Source organism: Acomys russatus, chromosome 10, assembly GCF_903995435.1.
Source record: "Acomys russatus chromosome 10, mAcoRus1.1, whole genome shotgun sequence".
Classification (NCBI taxonomy): Eukaryota; Metazoa; Chordata; class Mammalia; order Rodentia; family Muridae; genus Acomys; species Acomys russatus.
In genome coordinates, this window is record NC_067146.1 from 2,939,455 (window position 1) to 2,959,898 (window position 20,444).

The 20,444-nt window shown below is 37.4% G+C and overlaps 1 protein-coding gene across 3 annotated transcripts in view; it reads left to right on the forward strand.

Annotated features, from left to right (window-relative positions):
• Braf (B-Raf proto-oncogene, serine/threonine kinase) overlaps nt 1–20,444 on the forward strand; it is a 114,716-nt gene that overhangs the window by 49,023 nt on the left and 45,249 nt on the right. Inside the window, exons 4-11 of one of the 3 annotated variants that reach the window (XM_051151672.1) lie at nt 86–189; nt 1,337–1,439; nt 5,416–5,564; nt 6,497–6,613; nt 12,912–13,071; nt 16,903–16,938; nt 17,258–17,294; nt 18,668–18,787. In XM_051151672.1, the coding sequence (XP_051007629.1) occupies nt 86–189; nt 1,337–1,439; nt 5,416–5,564; nt 6,497–6,613; nt 12,912–13,071; nt 16,903–16,938; nt 17,258–17,294; nt 18,668–18,787 (826 nt within the window). The remainder of the gene's footprint in view (nt 1–85; nt 190–1,336; nt 1,440–5,415; nt 5,565–6,496; nt 6,614–12,911; nt 13,072–16,902; nt 16,939–17,257; nt 17,295–18,667; nt 18,788–20,444) is intronic. The other 2 variants (XM_051151671.1, XM_051151673.1) reach the window with 2 other exon arrangements.

The window sequence follows — 20,444 nt, forward strand, 5'->3', positions numbered from 1 at the left end:
CTGTCTCGAAGGAAAAAAAAAAAGAAAGAAATGATTTGAAAGAAAGCCTCCTTCTCTTTACCTCTTACATGCATTTATATTGTAGGTACCTGCCCGATGTGGTGTTACAGTCCGCGACAGTTTGAAGAAGGCACTGATGATGAGAGGCCTCATCCCAGAGTGCTGTGCTGTCTACAGAATTCAGGATGGGTATGGTTTGTATGTCTCCAGCCCTGTTTTGTGGTCTTTATCCAAATCTAGGGAATTGAAAAATAATGCAGGGACTGTTAACATTGGCTGCTCTTTTAGAGGACCTGGGTTCAATTCCCAGTACCCATATGGCAGCTCCTAGCCATCTATACCTCGTTCTAGGAGATTTATCGCTATTATGTCTCCTCAGGCATGCATGAGGTACATAGGCTTACATGCAGGGAAAACAACAATACACATTAAAAAGAGAGACAGAGAGAGAAAATATGTTTTCCTAAAAGATTTAGAATATCAACTTTAAAATATTGTACTAATACTACTCTTAAAGAAATCTTAAGAGGCCATTGATAATGTGTGTGGTTGTACTATTTATTCCTTTATTAGAGTTTATAGTTTCTATAATTTGTGAACCATTAGAATAGCAGCTCTCAACCTGGGGTTGAACTAGCCTTTCACAGGGGTTGCCCAGGAGCATTGGAAAACACAAACGTGTTTGTTTACAGTACAGTTCATAAAAGTAGCAAAATTACAGTTATCAGTAGCAGTGAAAATAATTTTATTGTGAGGATAACCACAATATAAGAAACTATATTAAAGGGTCACATCACAGCATTAGGTAGATCCAGAACCACTGCGTTGGCATGTGATTTGTGTAGACAATGTGCATTTCTTCAGTCCTCCTTTTTAAATACAAGCTCATAGTTCCACAAAAAGTCTTCCAAGATTTATGGTTTATATTGAAGCATTTTTTTCATAAAGTAATATTGTTCCAAGAAGTTATATTTTAATCTACATCTTGAGGCATATTGTACCTTGAATGCTCTGTTTTTTCTGTTGGTAGATAAGACCATATTTGTGGCTTTTGTTGGTTCGTGGTTTGTTTTTTAAACCCTAGTAGCAATTCGGTTTTGACTGTTGTCGGTTTTTCAGGACCAGCTTAGAGTGAATATACTTACACTGCTTTCGTCTAAGAGCAGTAGTTTATTAAAGTTAAACTTAAAAACTAACACCTAAATTTCTAATATGAAAATAGGGGGCCAAACCTCAGTGTTAGCTGTTCTGTAACTATTTTCATATCTTAGCATGATGTTTATATATATTTTGGGATACGATAATCAAGAAAGGTTTTCGCCTACATTTTTTTCAGAGAGAAGAAGCCAATTGGCTGGGACACGGATATCTCCTGGCTCACTGGCGAGGAGCTGCACGTGGAAGTGCTGGAGAATGTTCCGCTCACAACGCACAACTTTGTATGTGCCTCTTCACGCCTATGAGCTGTCAGAAATGGCCAGGGTCTCTCTCTGGTTTTGGTTTTTCAAGACAGGGTTTCTCTGTGTAGCCTTGGCTGTCCTGATAGTCACTCTGTAGACCAGGCTGGCCTCAACCTCACAGGCATTTATTTACAGTACAGTTCATAACAGTAGCAAACTTGCCTCTTCTTCCCGAGTGCTGAGGTCTGTGCCACCATACCCAGCGGTCAGTTTATTGAATGTTTTCTTTCTTTTCTTTTTTCCTTTTTCTTTTCTTTTTTTTTTTTTTTTTTTTTTTTTTTTTTCTTTTTTTAGGGAATATGAAAAACAAATAATATGATTGATAATTTTCCTAAGTTCTGTTCTTTAAAATCTTGTATCTAAAAAGTTTTGTTAATTCTTTCTATATAATTTAAAAAACATGTACTGTATCGCTTAAAAGAACAACAAATAAGTCCAGCACTAGTGCCACGTGACTTTAATCCCTGCACTCAGGGGGCAGAGACAGGTGGTTCTCTGTGAATTCAAGGCTAGCCTGGTCTACAGAGTTAAGTTCCAGGACAGCCAGTACTTCTCAGAAAAATCTTGTCTCAAAAAATGCAAACAAAACAAAACAAAACAAAAAAAAAAAAAAAAAAAAAAAAAAGAAGAAGAAGAAGAAGAAGTATGATGTAAAAATCTATCTAGTAAAGTAAGATTTTTGTAAAAGTAATGGATGGAAAGTTAGAGCAGTTGAGTGTTAGACTCTCCTTGAGACCTTTTCTTGTGTTTTTTGCATTTGGTAAACCTGCCTTAAGCTTGTCACCAGTGTGCAGTGGCCTAAGCTTGTCACCAGTGTGCAGTGGCCTAAGCTTGTCACCAGTGTGTAGTGGCCTAAGCTTGTCACCAGTGTGTAGTGGCCTAAGCTTGTCACCAGTGTGCAGTGGCCTAAGCTTGTCACCAGTGTGCAGTGGCCTAAGCTTGTCACCAGTGTGCAGTGGCCTAAGCTTGTCACCAGTGTGCAGTGGCCTAAGCTTGTCACCAGTGTGCAGTGGCCTAAGCTTGTCACCAGTGTGCAGTGGCCTCTTAGCCACACACCCCACTCCCTAACTTGCCGCATATCTTTAGACAGGCTTAGATGCTATTTTAGATTGTGCATAAGCTATCACCCAGAAGAAATAGTAGATCTTTTTTGGTTCATCTTTATTCACAAAGGTATCTTTCAGACATGGTTTGTGTAAAATCCGTCTGAAATCATACCGCTATCTTTACCCTTCGGATGTTCCGCTCTTTTCTCTATGTCCCATCCTTTCCTCCGCCCCCGACATATGCATATACGTACAAGTGTGTGTGTAAAACAATAGATGCACATGAGTGGCAGCAGGGAAGCACTAGGTAGGCAGATGAAGGGCATTCAGCCTTCATCAAACGACACGTGTCTGTGAGATTGATTTGAGTGGTTGGCAAACAGTCAGATGATATTCATGTGTTTGTAGCAGTACTAAAGATGCTTAGCTTGGCAATTAAATATCAAAGGAGGTAGTTTTTCGTCTGTATAGTCACAGGCAAATGGAAAAGGAGAAAAGCTAGAAACAAGCATTTGCTTTTTTCACATGCTTTCTCAAGTAATGGGGAAACTGAAGAAAGCAGATCCCTCTATGTAAAGGTTCTTGAAAGGCCAGAATGGATTATTTGCCAGACTATAATTTTCAGTAACTGTTTATTAAATAAATATTTTTTGAAAATAGAACTTTGAGCCAGGTACAGTGGCACATACCTATAATTCCAGCACTTGGGAGGCAGAGGCAGGCAGATCTCTGAGTTCATGGCCAGCCTGATCTACAAAGAATCCAGGAGAGCAAAGGCTACATAGAGAAACCCTGTCTCAAAAAAAAAAAACCCAAGAAGGAAAGAAAGAAAAAAAAAAAAAAAAAAGGAAAGGGTAGGAAAGAGAAAAGAAAAGAAAATAGAACTTTGAACTTGGTATTCTGGCACACACCTCAATCCTAGCACTGGGAAGCAGTGACAGGCAAATGACTGAGAACTGAAGGACAGCCTGGTCTACACAGTAAGGCCCTATCTCCAAAAAATAAAAGAAAGTTTCAGAGCAGATGTGCTTTTCACACCTGGGAGGCAGAAACAAGAGTCTGCTTGAAAGTTCAAGACCATTTAAACTGAAAGGGAGATGTAATTTGGTGTTACATTAAATGTATCATAAAAAGCATTTATATGTAATAAAGGGTGTAAAATTCTAAGTTATACTTGATCTAAATACTGCTATATAAGTTCAAGTATATATTAGATTATAATAAAAATACATTTATTACTTTGGGGTTTTTAAAAAATGAAAACCAAGATGATTGAAAATACACAACAAAGGGACTGGAGAGATGGCTCAGTGGTTAAGAGCACTGGCTGTTCTTCCAAAGGTCCTGAGTTCAATTCTCAGCAATCACATGGTGGCTCTCAACATTCTGTGGTAAAAACCTAATGCCCTCTTCTGGCCTGCAGGTGTACATGCAGGCAGAACACTGTATACATAATAATAAATTTTTTTTTTTTTTTTAAAGAAAATACACAGCAAAGAATGAAGTCATCCTTGCTATCAGTATTCTGAAGTAGCCATTGTTAAGAGTTCTGTTACAGCCAGGCAGCTCTGTAATCTCAGACCAGGAGGCAGAAGCAGGTAGAGAGCTGTGAGTTCTGCCTCTTATTTACTACACTATATACACATTTTTATATAATTTCTCCCTTTGGGAACAAAGGGTTCCCTTAGTACAGTGTAGTTTCTTTAATCGATGTAGTAACCAAAAGTCACTGATAATTTTTTTAAAGAATTTTGAATATTTATTTATTCTGTTATATGAAGAAAGAAGTTCATCTGAAAGCATAAACTAAAAATAAGTCCACATCAGACATTGTTCTAGAGGTATCTAAACAGTATGTTAAAGTTTGAGGGGAGAAGTTTCCTTCCCTATTATCCACATTTCAGAGCTGAACTCTGAGAAGTTGCTGAATTTGTCCGGTGGTGCTAGCGCACATCTTTACCACCAGCACTTGGGGGGCAGAGGCAGGCTGATGTCTGTGAGTTTGAGGCGCACTTGGGGGGCAGAGGCAGGCTGATGTCTGTGAGTTTGAGGCTACCTGGTCTCCCGAGTGAGTTGCAGGACAACCAGGACTATACAGAGACGCCCTATCCCACAAAACCAAAAAAGAAGTTGCTGAATTCAATAATAATATATCTTGTGTTACAAAAATTGAGTTCATAATTCTTTGGTCAGATAAAATAATCTCCACTACACCTTAATAAAATTACAGTGTAGATTTCATGAAGCCATTGATAATTTTTAATAGTTTCTGTTAAGCTCTTGGGTAATTATTTTCATATTACTAGATATCTTTTAGCCACGATTTCTTGCTTTATCAACCTTAGACATCATATACTGTTAGGAATAGCTCATTTGCCTTCTCCCCATCCTCTCTTCCATCTTGTTGTTCTGCTTGATACCTATGAGAGTTTAAATAAGTCTGTCTTTGTTTCTTGTGCTGTCAGCACTAGCATCCATTTACTTTGCTTCCCTCTTGTATAGTAACTAAAAGATAACTTTGCTTTTCCTTCCTTTGCCTTTCTCTCTCCTTTTTCTACTTGTACCTTTTTATCTTGTTAAGCTTAAAATTAGTTATTCCTTTTAATTCAGATTTTTTAATTTTTTGAGAATTTCATGTATGAGTCTCTGTAAATGTTGCTTGTTGACTGACCACTAGGGATTAGCTAACACATCAGGCTCAATTCTTTTATTTTTGTACCGTCTTGATTTCTGAGTTAGGATGAGATAGGATTTCAATACCCATGGTTTTAATGTGTTTTGGTGTGTCACTTTTTATGATATAAATATATTAAATTGTTATTTTAAGTAAGAAAGTGAATATAATATGTTGGCTTATAAAAAGGATTCTTGCAAGTAATTGAAACCCTTTATGATTTTTCACTTTGCAGGTACGGAAAACTTTTTTCACCCTAGCATTTTGTGACTTTTGTCGAAAGCTGCTTTTCCAGGGTTTCCGCTGTCAAACCTGTGGTTATAAGTTTCACCAGCGTTGTAGTACAGAGGTTCCACTGATGTGTGTTAATTATGACCAACTTGAGTAAGTAATCCACAAAGAACCTCTTTGCTTCTACTTTATATTAAATTTTCATAATGTAAAATTAGTATACATTGAAAATCATGAGGGATGTTCTGCCCAATGCAGTTGTTACAGAATTGTAGAAGTAACAAATACTACAGGCAACTCCTCTCTCAGACAAATGAGCACTGGGTCCGCTGCACATAAAGCTTATGTTTCATGCTAGTAACATGTTTATGTAACACCTACTAGTCCTTAGAAATCACTTTTATATAGTTTGGGGCTGGATATAGAATAGTGTTTGAATTAAGTTGACTATTGCATTTTTGGACAATGAGTCTGATTCTGTTATCTGTTTAACCAATTATGTTGGTAATCTTCCCACACTCTTCACCTCACGCTTGTCTGTCTAGTTCACCATTAGCACTTTCCCTTTATTTAAGGGAATAATTACACAAATTTTCTTTCTTTCTAAATTTTTTTTCCTTTATTCTGTAGTATGCCTAATAAATTGATGCAGTCTATTGTAATCTTTTGCTGCTGCTGAAATGGAGTTTGACTTAAAATAAATCATGATGTCACATCTAACCTAGCAGCTACTTGGGGGACAGAGACAGATGGATCTTTGCGATATAAAAAGGATAATCTAACTTAGTGCTAGATATTTTTCTTCTAATTTTTAAAACACCAAGCCTGACTTTCCCCCTGTAATATATAGAAGTTGACTGAAAAGAACAATTAGTTTTAGATCTGAGGGTGCCCTTGAAAGTATAATATAATTTTTTAAAAAGAAACCTGTAGACAAAAATACACTTAATTGGGTTTTAACAATCCTTTCTGAAAGTAAAACTTGATTTCATATTTTCTCATTACCTCTGTGTTCTTGTGTATTGAAGCTTCTGGGTTTTGCACAAGTTAGGTTTGTTTTGTTTTGTTTTGTTTTTGCCTCACAGTTTGCTGTTTGTCTCCAAGTTCTTTGGGCATCACCCAGTACCACAGGAGGAGGCCTCCTTAGCAGAGACTGCCCCGACATCGGGATCCCCTTCCGCACCCCCCTCAGACTCTATTGGGTATGATGTTATTCCTGCTCTTTAATGACATGCTATTTGAACTGTCTTCCTTTGGATCTTTTAGGTAATTGTAAACCTTTCCAACACTGGAACTGTTATATTATACATATTTTTCTCCAATAATGTATTTTATCACAGCATTCAAGCATTTGCATGCATTTGGTACAGAATGAGATTAAAAGCCTGGTATGGTGGCTCACTTCTTTAATCCCAGCAGTCGGGAGGCAGAAGCAGGCAGATCTCTGTGAGTTGGGGGCTGACTTGGTCTACACAGTGAGTTATTGTCTCAAAAAATAACACGCACACACACAGAGTCATCAATCAATGGCATTAAAGCTAGTGTAGGCTATATTTTAAGAGCAATTGTGGAAAAAAAAAACATAAAATTCTTATGGCCAGCCTCTGTATTTTGTTTTTTGCTTTGTTTCTTTGTTTGTTTGTTTGTTTGTTTGTTTTTCTCTTCAGGACAGAATTTCTCTGTGAGGCCCTACCTGTCTTGGACTTTACTTTGTAGACTAGGCTGGCCTGTGTAGCCTTGGCTGTCCTAGACTCGCCTTGTAGACCAGGCTGGCTTTGAACTCAGTGATCTACTGCCCTCTGCCTCCTAAATGCTGGGAATAAAGACATGTGCTACCATGCTTGATGATTTTTTTTTTAAAGTATAAAGCATAATAGAGTGTATTTGACTTTGTAATAAGAACATAAATAATTTATATTTATAGAATGCAAGAAGATAGAATGTACTCAAGAAAGTTTAATGGACATGTACTTTGAACTAGTCTTTACAGCCAGGTCTGTTACAGAGACAGAGACAGAGAGATTGAGAGATTGATTGGTTCTGCCCTAGAATATTTCAGAAATATTTAGTGGACAGGTATTTGTCTTAATATTACCTTCTCCTATTCTTCACAGTATGTTATTTCTTTAGACTTTAAAAACATTCATTTATTTACTTACTGTCTGAGCAGTACTGTGTAGATGTTTGTGCAGGTATGATATGCTATGGTGCATGTGTAGACGTCAGGGAACAACTTTCTGGAGTCTTTTCTCTCCTTCCACTGTAGAACCAGGGATCAGCCTTTCATGACAATCACACATACAGCCATTTGGCCGGCCCTTATTTCTTTACACTCATACCTTTAAGAATGATAACAATAAGTTGGTACTTTTAACAGATCTTCAATTTTTATGAAGCCAGCCTTCCTGAGGTTTCACAGGTTAAAAATTTATCAAAATATTTTTTTTCTCTAGGAATGATGGCTCATTTCTATAATCTCAGCATTTGGGAGGCTGAGGCAGGAGGATTACAGTGAATTTGAGGTCATCCTGGGCTAAAGAGAGACCTCATCTCTAAAACAAATTGAAGGTTAGATGTGTAGCTCAGTCAGCAGAGTATTTGTCTAGCACACACAGCCCTGAATTTGTTCCCAGCACTTGGGACATAGAAGAAGGGGAATCAGAAGTTCAGGGTCATCCTCAGGAGGTGTGAGGCCAGCCCGAGACACACAGTGTAGGGAGGGAGGCTGGAGAGTTGGCTCAGCAGTTAAGCTCTGCAGGAAAGAAGGATAAAGTTCCTAGCACCCCCGTAACAGCCCAGGCATGGTCCCATGCACACCTGTAATGCTAGCACTAAGAGGGTTAGAGACAGGAGGATTGCTGGGACTGGCTGGCTTGCAATCTAGTTGAAAAGATTTGATTTCCAGGATCAGGGAGAGATCCTTCCTCAAATAAGACAAAAAGTAATAGAAACCGCTACCCTCTTTGTTCTGACGTAACACATAACATAGCACATTCTTCCACGCACACAGAATTGAGATGGCTCAGTCACTAAAAGTGCTTGCCATAGGGCTATGAAATTTGACAAAGGCCAAATGTGATACATCTGTAATCCTAGCACTCCTACAACAGGATGGGAGATAGAAGCAAGAACATCAGCAGAAGCCTATACAGCATAGCAGTAACAAGAGACCACCCCTCAAAAATAGGAAGGAAGAGAACTAACTCCAGAAAATTGGTTCTCTTGCCTCCTTCTGTGCATCATGGCATTTGCACACCTGTAAACACACACACACACACACACACACACACACACACACACACACACACTAAAAAATAAACTCTAAATATAAAAAAGATTTTATTTTAAATAATATATTATCTTTTTATCTTTAGGAAATGCACTTTATTTAGTGTTGTCAGATTATAAGTTGTTTGTGTTGGCTCTGCCATTTAGTTGTATGTTTTTTAGATGATCAAATCAAAATTTTGTTTGGGACTTTAATTAATCCTTTGGCTATGGCAGTTCCTCCTAACAGAATCTATAGACCTGTGGTACTTTTCTAATGGCAGGTCCCAGTTCTGTGAGCTGAGTTGCAGAATATAATAAAATTAGCTTGGCCTCTCTAAAGGGTCATAATAGTAACAATACAGTTTGTCTTCTAGTGAAGGAATGCTGTTTTACAATTCAGAAACCATTTGCCTCTGCCACATGTATTTTTCCTTAACTAGAGTGAAATGCATTCTAGTCTTAAAGTACATACTTCTCTACAAGTTAATTTCCTAATGCTTTTGTGTCACTGTGTAAAATAACCTTTATAAAGATAGAAGCAGGGGTTCTCTAGAGAACAGAATTTATATACTGAACTTAGAGGCAGAGACAGAGAGAGAAAGTGTGTGTAGCTAGAGCAACAATGGCTGTCTGCTAATGGAAGGTCCAGCAATCAAGTAATAGTTCAGCCTAGGAGGCTGACTATTCCTATGATCTTCAGTATATGCCAGAATCCTGAAGAAGTGTACTCTAATGCCAGTGAAGGTGTGGACTTGCTAGCGAGAGCATGCTTCTTTCTTCTGTGTTCTTTTATTTAGGCTGCCAGCAGAAGGTGTGGCTCAGATTAAAGATGGATCCCCACTCAGAAAATCTGGATTAGAGGTGGATCTTTCTGCCTCAACAATCCAGATTATATTAGGTCTTCCCACTTCAAATGATTTAATTGAGAAAAAAAGTCCCTCATAGTGTGTCCAGCCATTTGAGCTTTAGTTAACTCCAGATGTAGTCAAGTTGACAACCAAAAATAGCATCATAGCAATTGTGTTCAATATCATGATATGGCATTTGTTATTAGTGCTGATAAATATAACAGTCCTGAAACAAGTATGGGCATACCAAGGAATTCTGAAAAGTTAATGCATTGGCCAGCATAGACCACAAAGAGATCACTACCTTCCTTTTGTCTATCACTGAGCAGAAACAGTCACTTTGCTTTAAAAAAAAAAAAAAAAAGAACTGTAAATAGTTTAACCAAAAACTGAAGTCTAAACTATTAGCAATTTTCTAGAATGTTAGAATTAAAAAGGTTTGTGGGAGGACCAGTACAATTATATACCACTGGGAGAAAGCCAATTAGATGGTATCCAAGGCCCTTCATAGATAGGTTAGATATACATTACCTTGTTTCAAAGAAAGATTCTACAGTATACAAATGCAGATTATCAGTTTTCTAAAATGATGAGAATTAGGAATATACTGGTTTATATTAAACAAAACCAGAACAGACTAAATGAGAATATACCTGTCACCTAATACAGACTTGTGCTGCATGGCCCCCAACTTCTTTGAGAAGATATTAACGAGAAGCCAAATTATAATTAGAGGATTGTTTTTGTTAAGCATTGAATTAAAATGTTGTACAGGTGGGTATAAGAATAAAATATTGTCCACAGTTATCATGTACTTGCCTTAAAGGCTAGAAAAGTTAGCTTTAAATCAAGACATACTTTCTCCTTCCAAATGGTAAGAGTCTGTCACATTGGCTTTGCTTAACAGGCCCTCGTCTTTTACCACAGTGAGTGCAGGGTTTGACTCTCCATGGTTCTGATCACTGTCCTTTATAACAGAGTTCTGGTTTGTTATCCAGCACATATTTCTGTCATAGTCCTTACTCAGTAAGTTTCAGGAATAATGTATTGCCTTTCCACCTGTGCTAGGTCACATAGTACATTAACTAGGCCATTCTCACAGGTCTGGCTAATTCAGGCTTTCCCAGTGTTCAGTCCTGAATTAGAGGGCACTGTTGTCCTAAGACTAAGTAGCATTAACAGTTTGCGCTTCTCAATACTTACTAACAATAGCTGTTTGAAATTTCCTTAGCAAAGGCTGTGCTTAGCTTTATAAAGCAAGAGAAAAGACAGCTTTTTAACACAAACTGAGATTTTTTGATAACTAAATGAAACATGATAAATTTCCCAAAACCCAATTCCATTAATTGTGATTGGGCTTTTATGCCCAGTACTCTTAGTGATAATATTTATTTCCTATTCATTTCTAAACAGACTCAGGTAGTTACTCTGAATCCTCTAAATTAAACTTACTTCCTTATCCTTATGATTATGTGCTTTAGATTCTGAGGGCGTGCTTCATTCAGAGGCTTTTTGTTACTCTTGAGTTTTGCTCCCCAAATTTTTACTCTACTAATTTCTAGTACTTTTTTCTTAATTTTTTATTATATTTATTTAATATGTGTGTATGCTCATGCACATACCAAGGCACATGTGTGGAAGTCAGAAGACAGCTTTGGGGAATAAGGTCTCCCTCCACCAACTGGGCCCCAGGGATCAATGCCAGGTCACCAGGCTTAACAGCAAGAACCTTTTTGTCCACTGGCCCCTCCTGTTTTATCTCCTTACTGTTCTTTTATAGTTTCCTTTCTTGACTGTCTTTTTGTTATCTCAACATTGTCTTTCTAATCTACTAACAATTAAATGATGCTGGTTAGTTTTTATAATGTGGGGTAAAATGGTGACCAGTATGTGCAAAGAGCTCCGTCTGTGTTGGGCCATCCACGGCCAGCGGAGGCTCAGTCTCATCCTTACTTTATCTTCCTCCAGGTAGTAATAGTAATCACTGCCCTGCTCCCGAGGATCTTTTCTGAGTGGCCTACAATCTTTATAGGGGTTCATAGTCTAGCCTCAGACTTCCAGTGTTCTTCATGACAGGTTCACTAGGCCAGTAATCGTAGATTCTATTATCTATAGCAAAATAATAACAATAATAGTAATAATAAATTTAAAGGGCATTCTGTAACCTGCTAGAGTATTACAATCAAAATAATCTTAGGGGTTGGAAAGATGGTGCAGTAGCTCAGTGCTTATCGTGCAAACTTGAGAGTTTGAGTTTGGGTCCCCCATTGCCTCTTAAAAAATTGGGCTGTGGGGCTGGAGAGATGGCTCAGCAGTTAAGAGCACTGGCTGCTCTTCCAGAGGACCTGAGTTCAATTCCCAGCAACCACATGGTGCCTCACAACCATCTATAATATGAACTGATGCCCTCTTCTATCAGGCAGGTGTACATGCAGATAGAACATTCATATAAATGAAATAAATTTTTTTAAAAAGTTGGGTTGTGACTGTCTGAGACCTGTGACCCCAGTGCTGGGAAAACAGAGACAAGATGATTTTTGCAATTTGCTGGCCAGCCAGTCTAACCAATTGTAAATTCTAGGTTCAGTGAGAAGACTGTGTCTCAAAAAGTAAGGTAGAACCGAAGGCGCCTGGCACCAGTCTCTGGCTTCCATGTGTGCCCAGCAACCACACACCAAAATTTTTTAGTTGTTTAAAATATTTGCTTCAGTGTTTAATATCATATGGTCCTTTTCTTGTTTGCTTGTTTCTGGTGTTAATAATTAGACATAAAATTTTTTGAAAAATAAGAGATAAGTGGCACCATACAGATTATCTTCTGAAATTTTGGAAATGACCTTTTGATATGATAGAAATTTCATTCAACACTGGCATTGAGCAGCAGTTATATTTTGGGGCTCCTGAAATATACAGGTATATTCTGAAAATTATTTGTAATTTCATAACTGTTTCCTTCAAATTTTCATTTGAGTAACATCAGATTATGAGGAATGGTATATAGGAAACAAAGCGTATCTCATTGAGCTCGCCTCTACCTGCAGCTTTTATTTCTATTTATAATTTTAAAGGGGAGGGGCCTCTTCTACTGATTAACCACAGGTAATTTCTAGCCATTTGTAGACTCCTCTGGAGTTTTCTGGATCAGAACGATTGCTCTTATCATTGGTAGTCCCTGGAAGGTCTCCTTTTGAGCAAAGCTTTGGCAGTACTGGTTGTAGGTATGTTTTTTTAAACTAATGTTTTTGTAAAGCCATTACTACTGGAGTTTTGTTTCTTTAAAGCTTATCATTTTTTTATAGAAAATCTTATAACTTTCATTTTAAGTATTATTATTAACATAATTACTCCAAATCTTATCTTCCCAATGACTTGGTTTTTCCAGGTCCCAAATCCTCACCAGTCCATCTCCTTCAAAATCCATTCCAATTCCACAGCCTTTCCGACCAGCAGATGAAGATCATCGAAACCAGTTTGGGCAACGAGACCGGTCCTCCTCAGCTCCCAATGTTCACATAAACACAATTGAACCTGTCAATATTGAGGTAAATACTAGCACTGCTAGAACTAAACTATTCAAGTGTGTTTCTTTGGTTTTCTGTTATACATTTAATATAGATTGGAAGTAAATGCCACTGTTCATTTATCATTTTAATGCTAGGCTCATAAGTTATAGATCCAAAAAGTTTATCATCTTCTCTGATTATATTAAGTACTTCTCTATTGCCAAGTTACAGTTAAATTTCATTTTTTCTATGATACTGTCTCTGTTATTTCATTTTTTCTATGATACTGTCTCTGTAAAAGTTTAAATTAAAATGATTTTATTTTAATTTAAATTTAAGAATTTGAATATAAGAATTAATAGAAGCCCTTGAGGGAATTTATGAGTCATCTAAGATTTTTATGCAATTTATGTGTTATAAAAATGACATAAATTTTTATATTTGATCTGTCATGAGTTTGGCATTATAACCAACAAAAACAGTTCTATGTTTATATTTAAAATCTTATAGTTGGAACTATAACTTAAATTATGAACTTTTGAAATACTTTATTATAAATTTTAATTTAAATACCAAAATAAAATCACAAGTAACAGATTATAAAATCAGACTTTCTACTTTTTATTAAATATCCGCGCGCCCCCCCCCCCCTGTATTTTAGAGAATAAGTTCATTTAAGTGGCCTTTCTCTATGTAGACCTGCATACACAGGAAAAGAGAAGCGGGAGAGAGAGAGATGGGAGGAAGGAGCTTGAAAAATAAGGAGTCAAACCATATTGTAGGTTAGCTGTGTTCAAGCTTGTAACCTTCATCTTTATTTGAAAACAAACAACTTTTGAAACGATTTCCCTTTTTCTCTGTTTGTGACTGTCCTTCTGGCTCCTTGGCCTTGGCTATTTGAAGAATCACTTTATATCATACTCTTTTATTTTTTTCATGACTCAGATTGTTCTGACTTATTGATACCACCATTTGATTCCATATTTCTTCATTCGAACAACTTACTGCACTTTTTCCTACCATTAATTTTTCTTTATCCATTTCCATCCTGGCGCTCTCACCAAGACAGTCGTTTATAACACTTATCTGTTCCCTTGTTTGAAAGCTTTTAATGACAACATTTTTATTCATGCTCAGTGGAAAGCCTATGATAGCATATATAAGGGCAGAACTGTCAGCAGTGTGGGGTTTGCTTCCAAGAGGATACGGTAAATGTTTGAGCTCAAGTAGCAGTAGTGGCAAGAGAGAGAATGTGTTGAGGGAGTGAAGACTGTGGTATTCAGATATGTTTCCTTGGCCATGCTTCATAAGAAATTTATCATCTTTATCTTATTCAGAAGGATATTCAGTTTATAGAGTCAAGAAACCAACCCATGATCACATAGCTAATAAATGACTGAAATGGAGTTAAGCTGTGTAAGCCTGGCTTTCTTTTCTGGTACTTAGCCACTGTATATCAGCAGAGGAGAAAGGTTAAAGAGAAGAAGAGCAGTTGGCTTTCTGGCATATAGATACTTGGCTATAGACCTGGGCAGGGTCTATAGATACCTGTAGAAAAATGACAATTTTTGCTTTTACCCAAGTGACTTTAGAATATCTATGGGAGTATTGTGACCTCAAATGGAAAGAAATAAAGCTTGAAGAAAACTAGTGTGTTTGTGTCAGCCAAAGCCATGGCCATTAATTATGTTACTTGAAGAGTATATAAAATTGTAAAGAGTAGAAAATGCAACCCTGAAGGAAACAGAAAGCACAGCTGGTAACTCTTAACATTGTAGCAGATGCCATTATTTTTCTGTTAGCCTTCATGAGCTCTTTGCAAGGGTACTGCAGAGACCAAGCAAGTGGGCTTCAAAAAAGCTGATAGAGGATGCCACTTACCACTTATATTCAAGTGAGATAAGGACTAAAATGAGTTTTGTTTTTAACAATTAAATACCGTGGGGGCAGAGGCTGGCAAGTAGACTAGGAGGAAGCAGGAGAGGAAATTGATTATCGGTTATATAGGAATGACAAAAGAACTGAAGCTTAGTGCAAACTTGAGTAATAGTGGTTTTTAAACCAAATTTTCAGCATATTTTGTAACTGGAGAGAAAAGAGCTAATGAAAAGAGTGAGGTTAGAGATAATAAGTAGAGAACTTGAAAATGATGCTTTGCAGGGGCTACAACAAGCTAAAGGTAGATATAGCTCTTTATACACTGCATGATATTGGGCAAATTTCTTAACACTGTGGCTAATACAAATTTTCAAGACAGTTTCTCTGTGTAGCTCTGGCTGTCCTGGAATTTTCTTTGTAGACCAGGTTGGTCTTGAACTCACAGATCCACCTGCCTCTGCCTCCCCGAGTGCTGGGATTACAGGTGTGAGCCACCAAGCCTGGCTATGGGAACCATTCTTATTCAAACTATCACATACTGAAAAAAGTACATAGAAGCCAACCAGGCATTGCAGTATGCACTTTAGTCTTGTCACTGAGAGCTAAAGACACTAAAGGATCAGGAGTTGGAGGCTAGCCTGTGACACATGACACCCTGGAGAGAGAAGGAGAAAAAGGAGAATGGATGAACTTAGAAATCACAGCTGGTGCTACTTTACAGGGGTCCATAGATAACAAAGGTATTACCAGAATTTCTTTGGTTTGGTTCTTCTGTGATGCTGAGTCATAGGAAGGAGAGACAAGGGACTAGAAGAGACTGGGGAACAGTTGAAATCATTTTAGAATGCTAGAGTATCCTATTTAAACTAGATCAAGTAGATAGATCAACAGGGAGCATTAAAAACACACATGAAATTGGAAAGTGTAATTGCGACTGGCAGTAGTCTCTAAGAGTGGAGAAAGCCACATTTGGCCAGTCTATAGGTATGAGGAGTTTCAGAGCTAGGGTGGTAAACAAAAAAGGGATATAACCTTTCACCCGTGGATCCTTCTGTCTGGAAAGTCCTTTGCTTTTCCACATGCCTGTCTGTTCCTCACAGCCCCGCCTCAGATCTCTTCAGCTGCTTCACCAATGCCAAGTCCTAGTGTCAGTTCTTTTGCGCCATGGTTACCAGTTCTCACAGGTCTAGAAGCTGGAAGGAAACCCAGTATCGGGACTGCCAAATCATCTTAGTCTTAATGTGTATCGATAAAAGTCTTGTCAATACTACCACTTTTAAATGGTAGTAAATTAGCCACAAACTGATCTAGCTCTCTTTAAACTGTTATTATTTTTCATATCTCCACATCTCACAATGTGTTTGTAAGCTCTCAAAACCACAGAAAGTTAGTGAAACCACCAAGGTTTTTATGCGTTAAAGGTTTTATATAATACACTGAACATGGTAGAAATGTGTCCGTAAAGAATTCATTCTGTAATCAATAAGCAAAATGGTGCCTATTTGCAACTAACCTTTTCAGAGACATTTGGGGCCATTCAATACCTCACTCTTAGGTTAAACTGAGTAAACTAATCCAGGTTCTGCAGACTAGGATCTAAATTTCATGACATATAGAATTCCCACTACTACCAGCACTACTGTAAAAGCTCTATTTTCAACAATGGAGACCAATTTAAACAAAATCCTTATTTGAGCTATTTTGATCTGCCTTCATTTTTAATGTTTCTTGTACATCCACGTTTTTATGATAGTATTCAGTATAATTTTCATTTTATATTTTTATTATATGTAAATAGGTTTCATGTTTTAAGTTTCATAATTGTTTCGTAACTGCATACAACTTCATTAAATTGATACACCATAACCATAAAGTGTCAAAATGCCGATCATAGGGAAATAATTATTTCTGATTTTTTTTTGGTGTGATGGATAATGCTGCACTAAACATCTTTGTGCATATCACTTTTTTTCTTCTGAATTATTTCCTTAGGAAAAATTCCCAGAAGTGGAATTACAGGACCAAAGGGTATGGACATTTTTATGGCTCTTAATATGTGCCAGTAGAGTTTTCTTAAGGATTGACAAAGCCACTGAGTGCGCTGAAATGGATTTCAGCATTAGATCAGGACTAATAATCCTTTCACGTAGGTCTAGGTTGTCACGTGCCTCAGACTTTATACTGTTTGTCCTGTACACTAGCTAATTTAATAGTCTTTGTTTTGTGACATAATTATAAGACAGGTATTGTTTTGAATTAACCCTTCTGCTAATGCATAGTGAAAATTTATTGTGATACATTTTTTACTGTGTGCTTTGAATAAACATACTTTACTGTTTGTTTGTAGGATTTGATTAGAGACCAGGGGTTTCGTAGTGATGGAGGTAAGTAGTGATTTTAGAGTTTTGTTTTGTTTTGTTTTGTTTTTTCAGGCAAAAATGCAATTGCTTTGCTGCTTGTTCCTTTTATGGTTGCTTTTTCATGAAACAGACACAGAGAAAAATGGGTAGAGAAAGCCAAATGGGTTTTGTTTTGTTTTTATAGTAATCGTTTGCTGGTAGCAGAATTTAAAATTATCCATAACGAGTAGAGAAAATGAGAAGACATAAAGAATGTCTTCATGTACCGCCTACTGAGGAGAGAGATCCTTAGCTGTTTCATGCACTTCTAATTTCTGCCGCCTCCAAAGCTGGAGTCTCTAAATTTCTTTGTACCTGCACCAAAGATAGAGCTTAGAGTCCCATTAAATCATTCTTTCAGATTGCCTGCCACATCTCTTCAGTTTGTTAGACTTTATGAAACATTTCCTGTCAACTTTCTGGACCTATTTGAAATATACATTTATTTCATGGAATGGACCCATAATGGAAAAATTCACTTACTCCCTTAGTGGTATGTTAAAAAATTATATCCAAATGAGAGATTACATTAAGACTTTTTACAGAATTTCCATGTAGCCTTTCCTCTAGTAAAGATAATATTGTTTAAGAAAATGTTCTGAGCCAAGTATGATAGCACATACCTGTGCTTCCAGCTGAAGCAGGAGGGGCATGAGTTTGAGGCTAGCCTAGTCTACATAGCACGACTCGCTGAAAACCAAAGCAGGAGAACTCTGTAGTAATGTATTCCATGTTTCCTAAGAGAGGGCATTTGAGACGGTCCTGACATATTCTTGCAAGAGCTCCTCTGTGCTTGCCTTCTCGGCTGCCTTAACTGCACTCATGCGTAGAGCTGGCTTCTTCAAATAGGTCCAAGCCCAGACTCTATATTATTCTAGTAAACACTGTAAACCACGTACCCCTGTGAAGATACCAAATATCAAGCCTGAACAGTACTTAATATTAACTGTATCATATGGTTATTCAGGAGTTTTTGTTGTTTGTTATGCTGTGAGCCTGCCAATTAATGTTGCTGCCAGTTTGACTTTCATATGTCTTAGTAGCTGTGGCTGCTGATAATTTTGCCGAATACATCCAGCATTTAAATGTTTCCATCATGTTGGCATCACAGTTAACTCAGTAGTAAACAGCCTGCTTAGTACCTAACATCAAGTGGCATTTCTTATCCTTGTTATAAGTCACTTTCTAAAAAATTCATTGGGGGTTTTTGTGAAAATATAAGCAGATTTTTTTTAACGTCCAGAGTTATTTTGTGAAGCAGGCTTCAGAGCATCTAATTTATTCCCCATGACTTCTTTCATTTCTTCTGTGTGTCTGTCTTCCTGTGTCTGCCTGCCCCTCTCTTTCTCTTCTAACAGCCCCCTTGAACCAGCTGATGCGCTGTCTTCGGAAATACCAATCCCGGACTCCCAGCCCCCTCCTACATTCTGTCCCCAGTGAAATAGTGTTTGATTTTGAGCCTGGCCCAGTGTTCAGAGGTAGTTGGGCTCTTCTTTCTTGTTTTCACCCAAGCAAACTAAATATAAAATACAGATTCTGTTTGTGCCTCACCCTCACAGCGTGTGTTTGTAAGTGTGAGAGTTTTAAGTACGAAACTTCTGCTTGGCCTGGCTGGAATGCTCTGAATGTGCTTTTCACACATACTCACTACTGCAAGCTTTCTGTATGCTGCCTATTATAAATTTAAAAGCAAAAACAATGTGAGTTGGGATTTCCATCTTGCTTAGTGTTGTCTTATTCCTGTTTGGTCTTGATAACTTCTTAATTTCTGGGGGATATGGGCAGGATTCTTTTTACTTTAGTCCATTAGCAGATGATAGCTTTGGTTAAGTAATGTTAATGTTGTTTAAGAAAATAAAAATGTAAATGGACACCCCTATGGCACGGATCTTACGCTGAGCACAGTGGCTCCCATCTGTAGCCTCAGCACCGGGGAAGCAGAGGCAGGAGGGAATCACTGCAGGCTTTAGGTGAAGGACTTTTTATGAGACTTTCCCTAGTTTTTTGAGATTTTTGTAATATTAGTAATTTTTTGTTCTTTCTTTCTGCTAACTAACTGGAAGTTTACATATCAGAAAAGTTGCGTTTTTGCTAAGGCTAGCTGACTCCACTTATGAGGCTCACTTGGCTTGTAAAATATTGATATATATCTGAAATATGGTTGAGATGCCGTAGCACTTACTTGCTCACCTTTATAGTAAGTTTTTTCAGAAAGTCTTGAAAGCACACCTAGTGGGGCTGGAGAGATGGCTCATCAGTTAAGAGCTCCTGCAGAGGCCTTAGGTTCAGTTCCCAACACCCACATAGCAGCTCACCACTGTCTGTAACTCTAGCCCAGGAATTCTGACTCCTCACACAGATATACATGCAGGCAAAATAGCAACACATATAAAATAAGTAAATATTTGTTTTTTTAAAAAGTCTACTTAGCTTTTTATATTAACTTTTCAATAAAGGTAACAATCTATACTTAATAGAAAAAACTCTAGGAAGCACTGGCACCACCCAACATAGTTTGATATCCTATATAAATTTAGGGCTAATATAAAAGAAATATTTTAACAGTAAGGCCATTAAAAATGTTTCAGTTCTGATGTTTACATGTTTTTGAGATAGTGAAGCTACTGAAATAATACCAAATATTGTTTTGTAGGCTTTTGCATTGATTTTGTTGTTTGGTTTTTGTTTTGTTAGTTTTTGTTTGTTTGAGACAGGGTCTCTGTGTTATGTGACTCTGGCTGTCCTGGAACTCTCTCTGCAGCCGAGGCTGGCCTCAAACTCACACAGATCTACCTGCCTCTGCCTGCCAAGTGCTAGGGTTAAAGGTGTGTGGCACCAGGCCTGTGCATTGGTTTCAATATTTAATTTTTTATCAAAGGCACAGGAACTTGGGGGTAAATTTTAGGAATTCTGCCTTGGTTTAGAGATTGTGTTTTTCTAGACTTGTTTATTATTATCTAACTTAAGGATCTTTAAATTGACACACACACACACCAAAAAAAAAAAAAAAAAAACAAAAAAAAAAAACCTAAAAGAAATTACAATACTAAACACAAATATTACATCTTTTGGCCTACCCTTTATAACAGGCCAATATTTAAACATACACTGCATTTTAAAGTAAATCTTGATCTC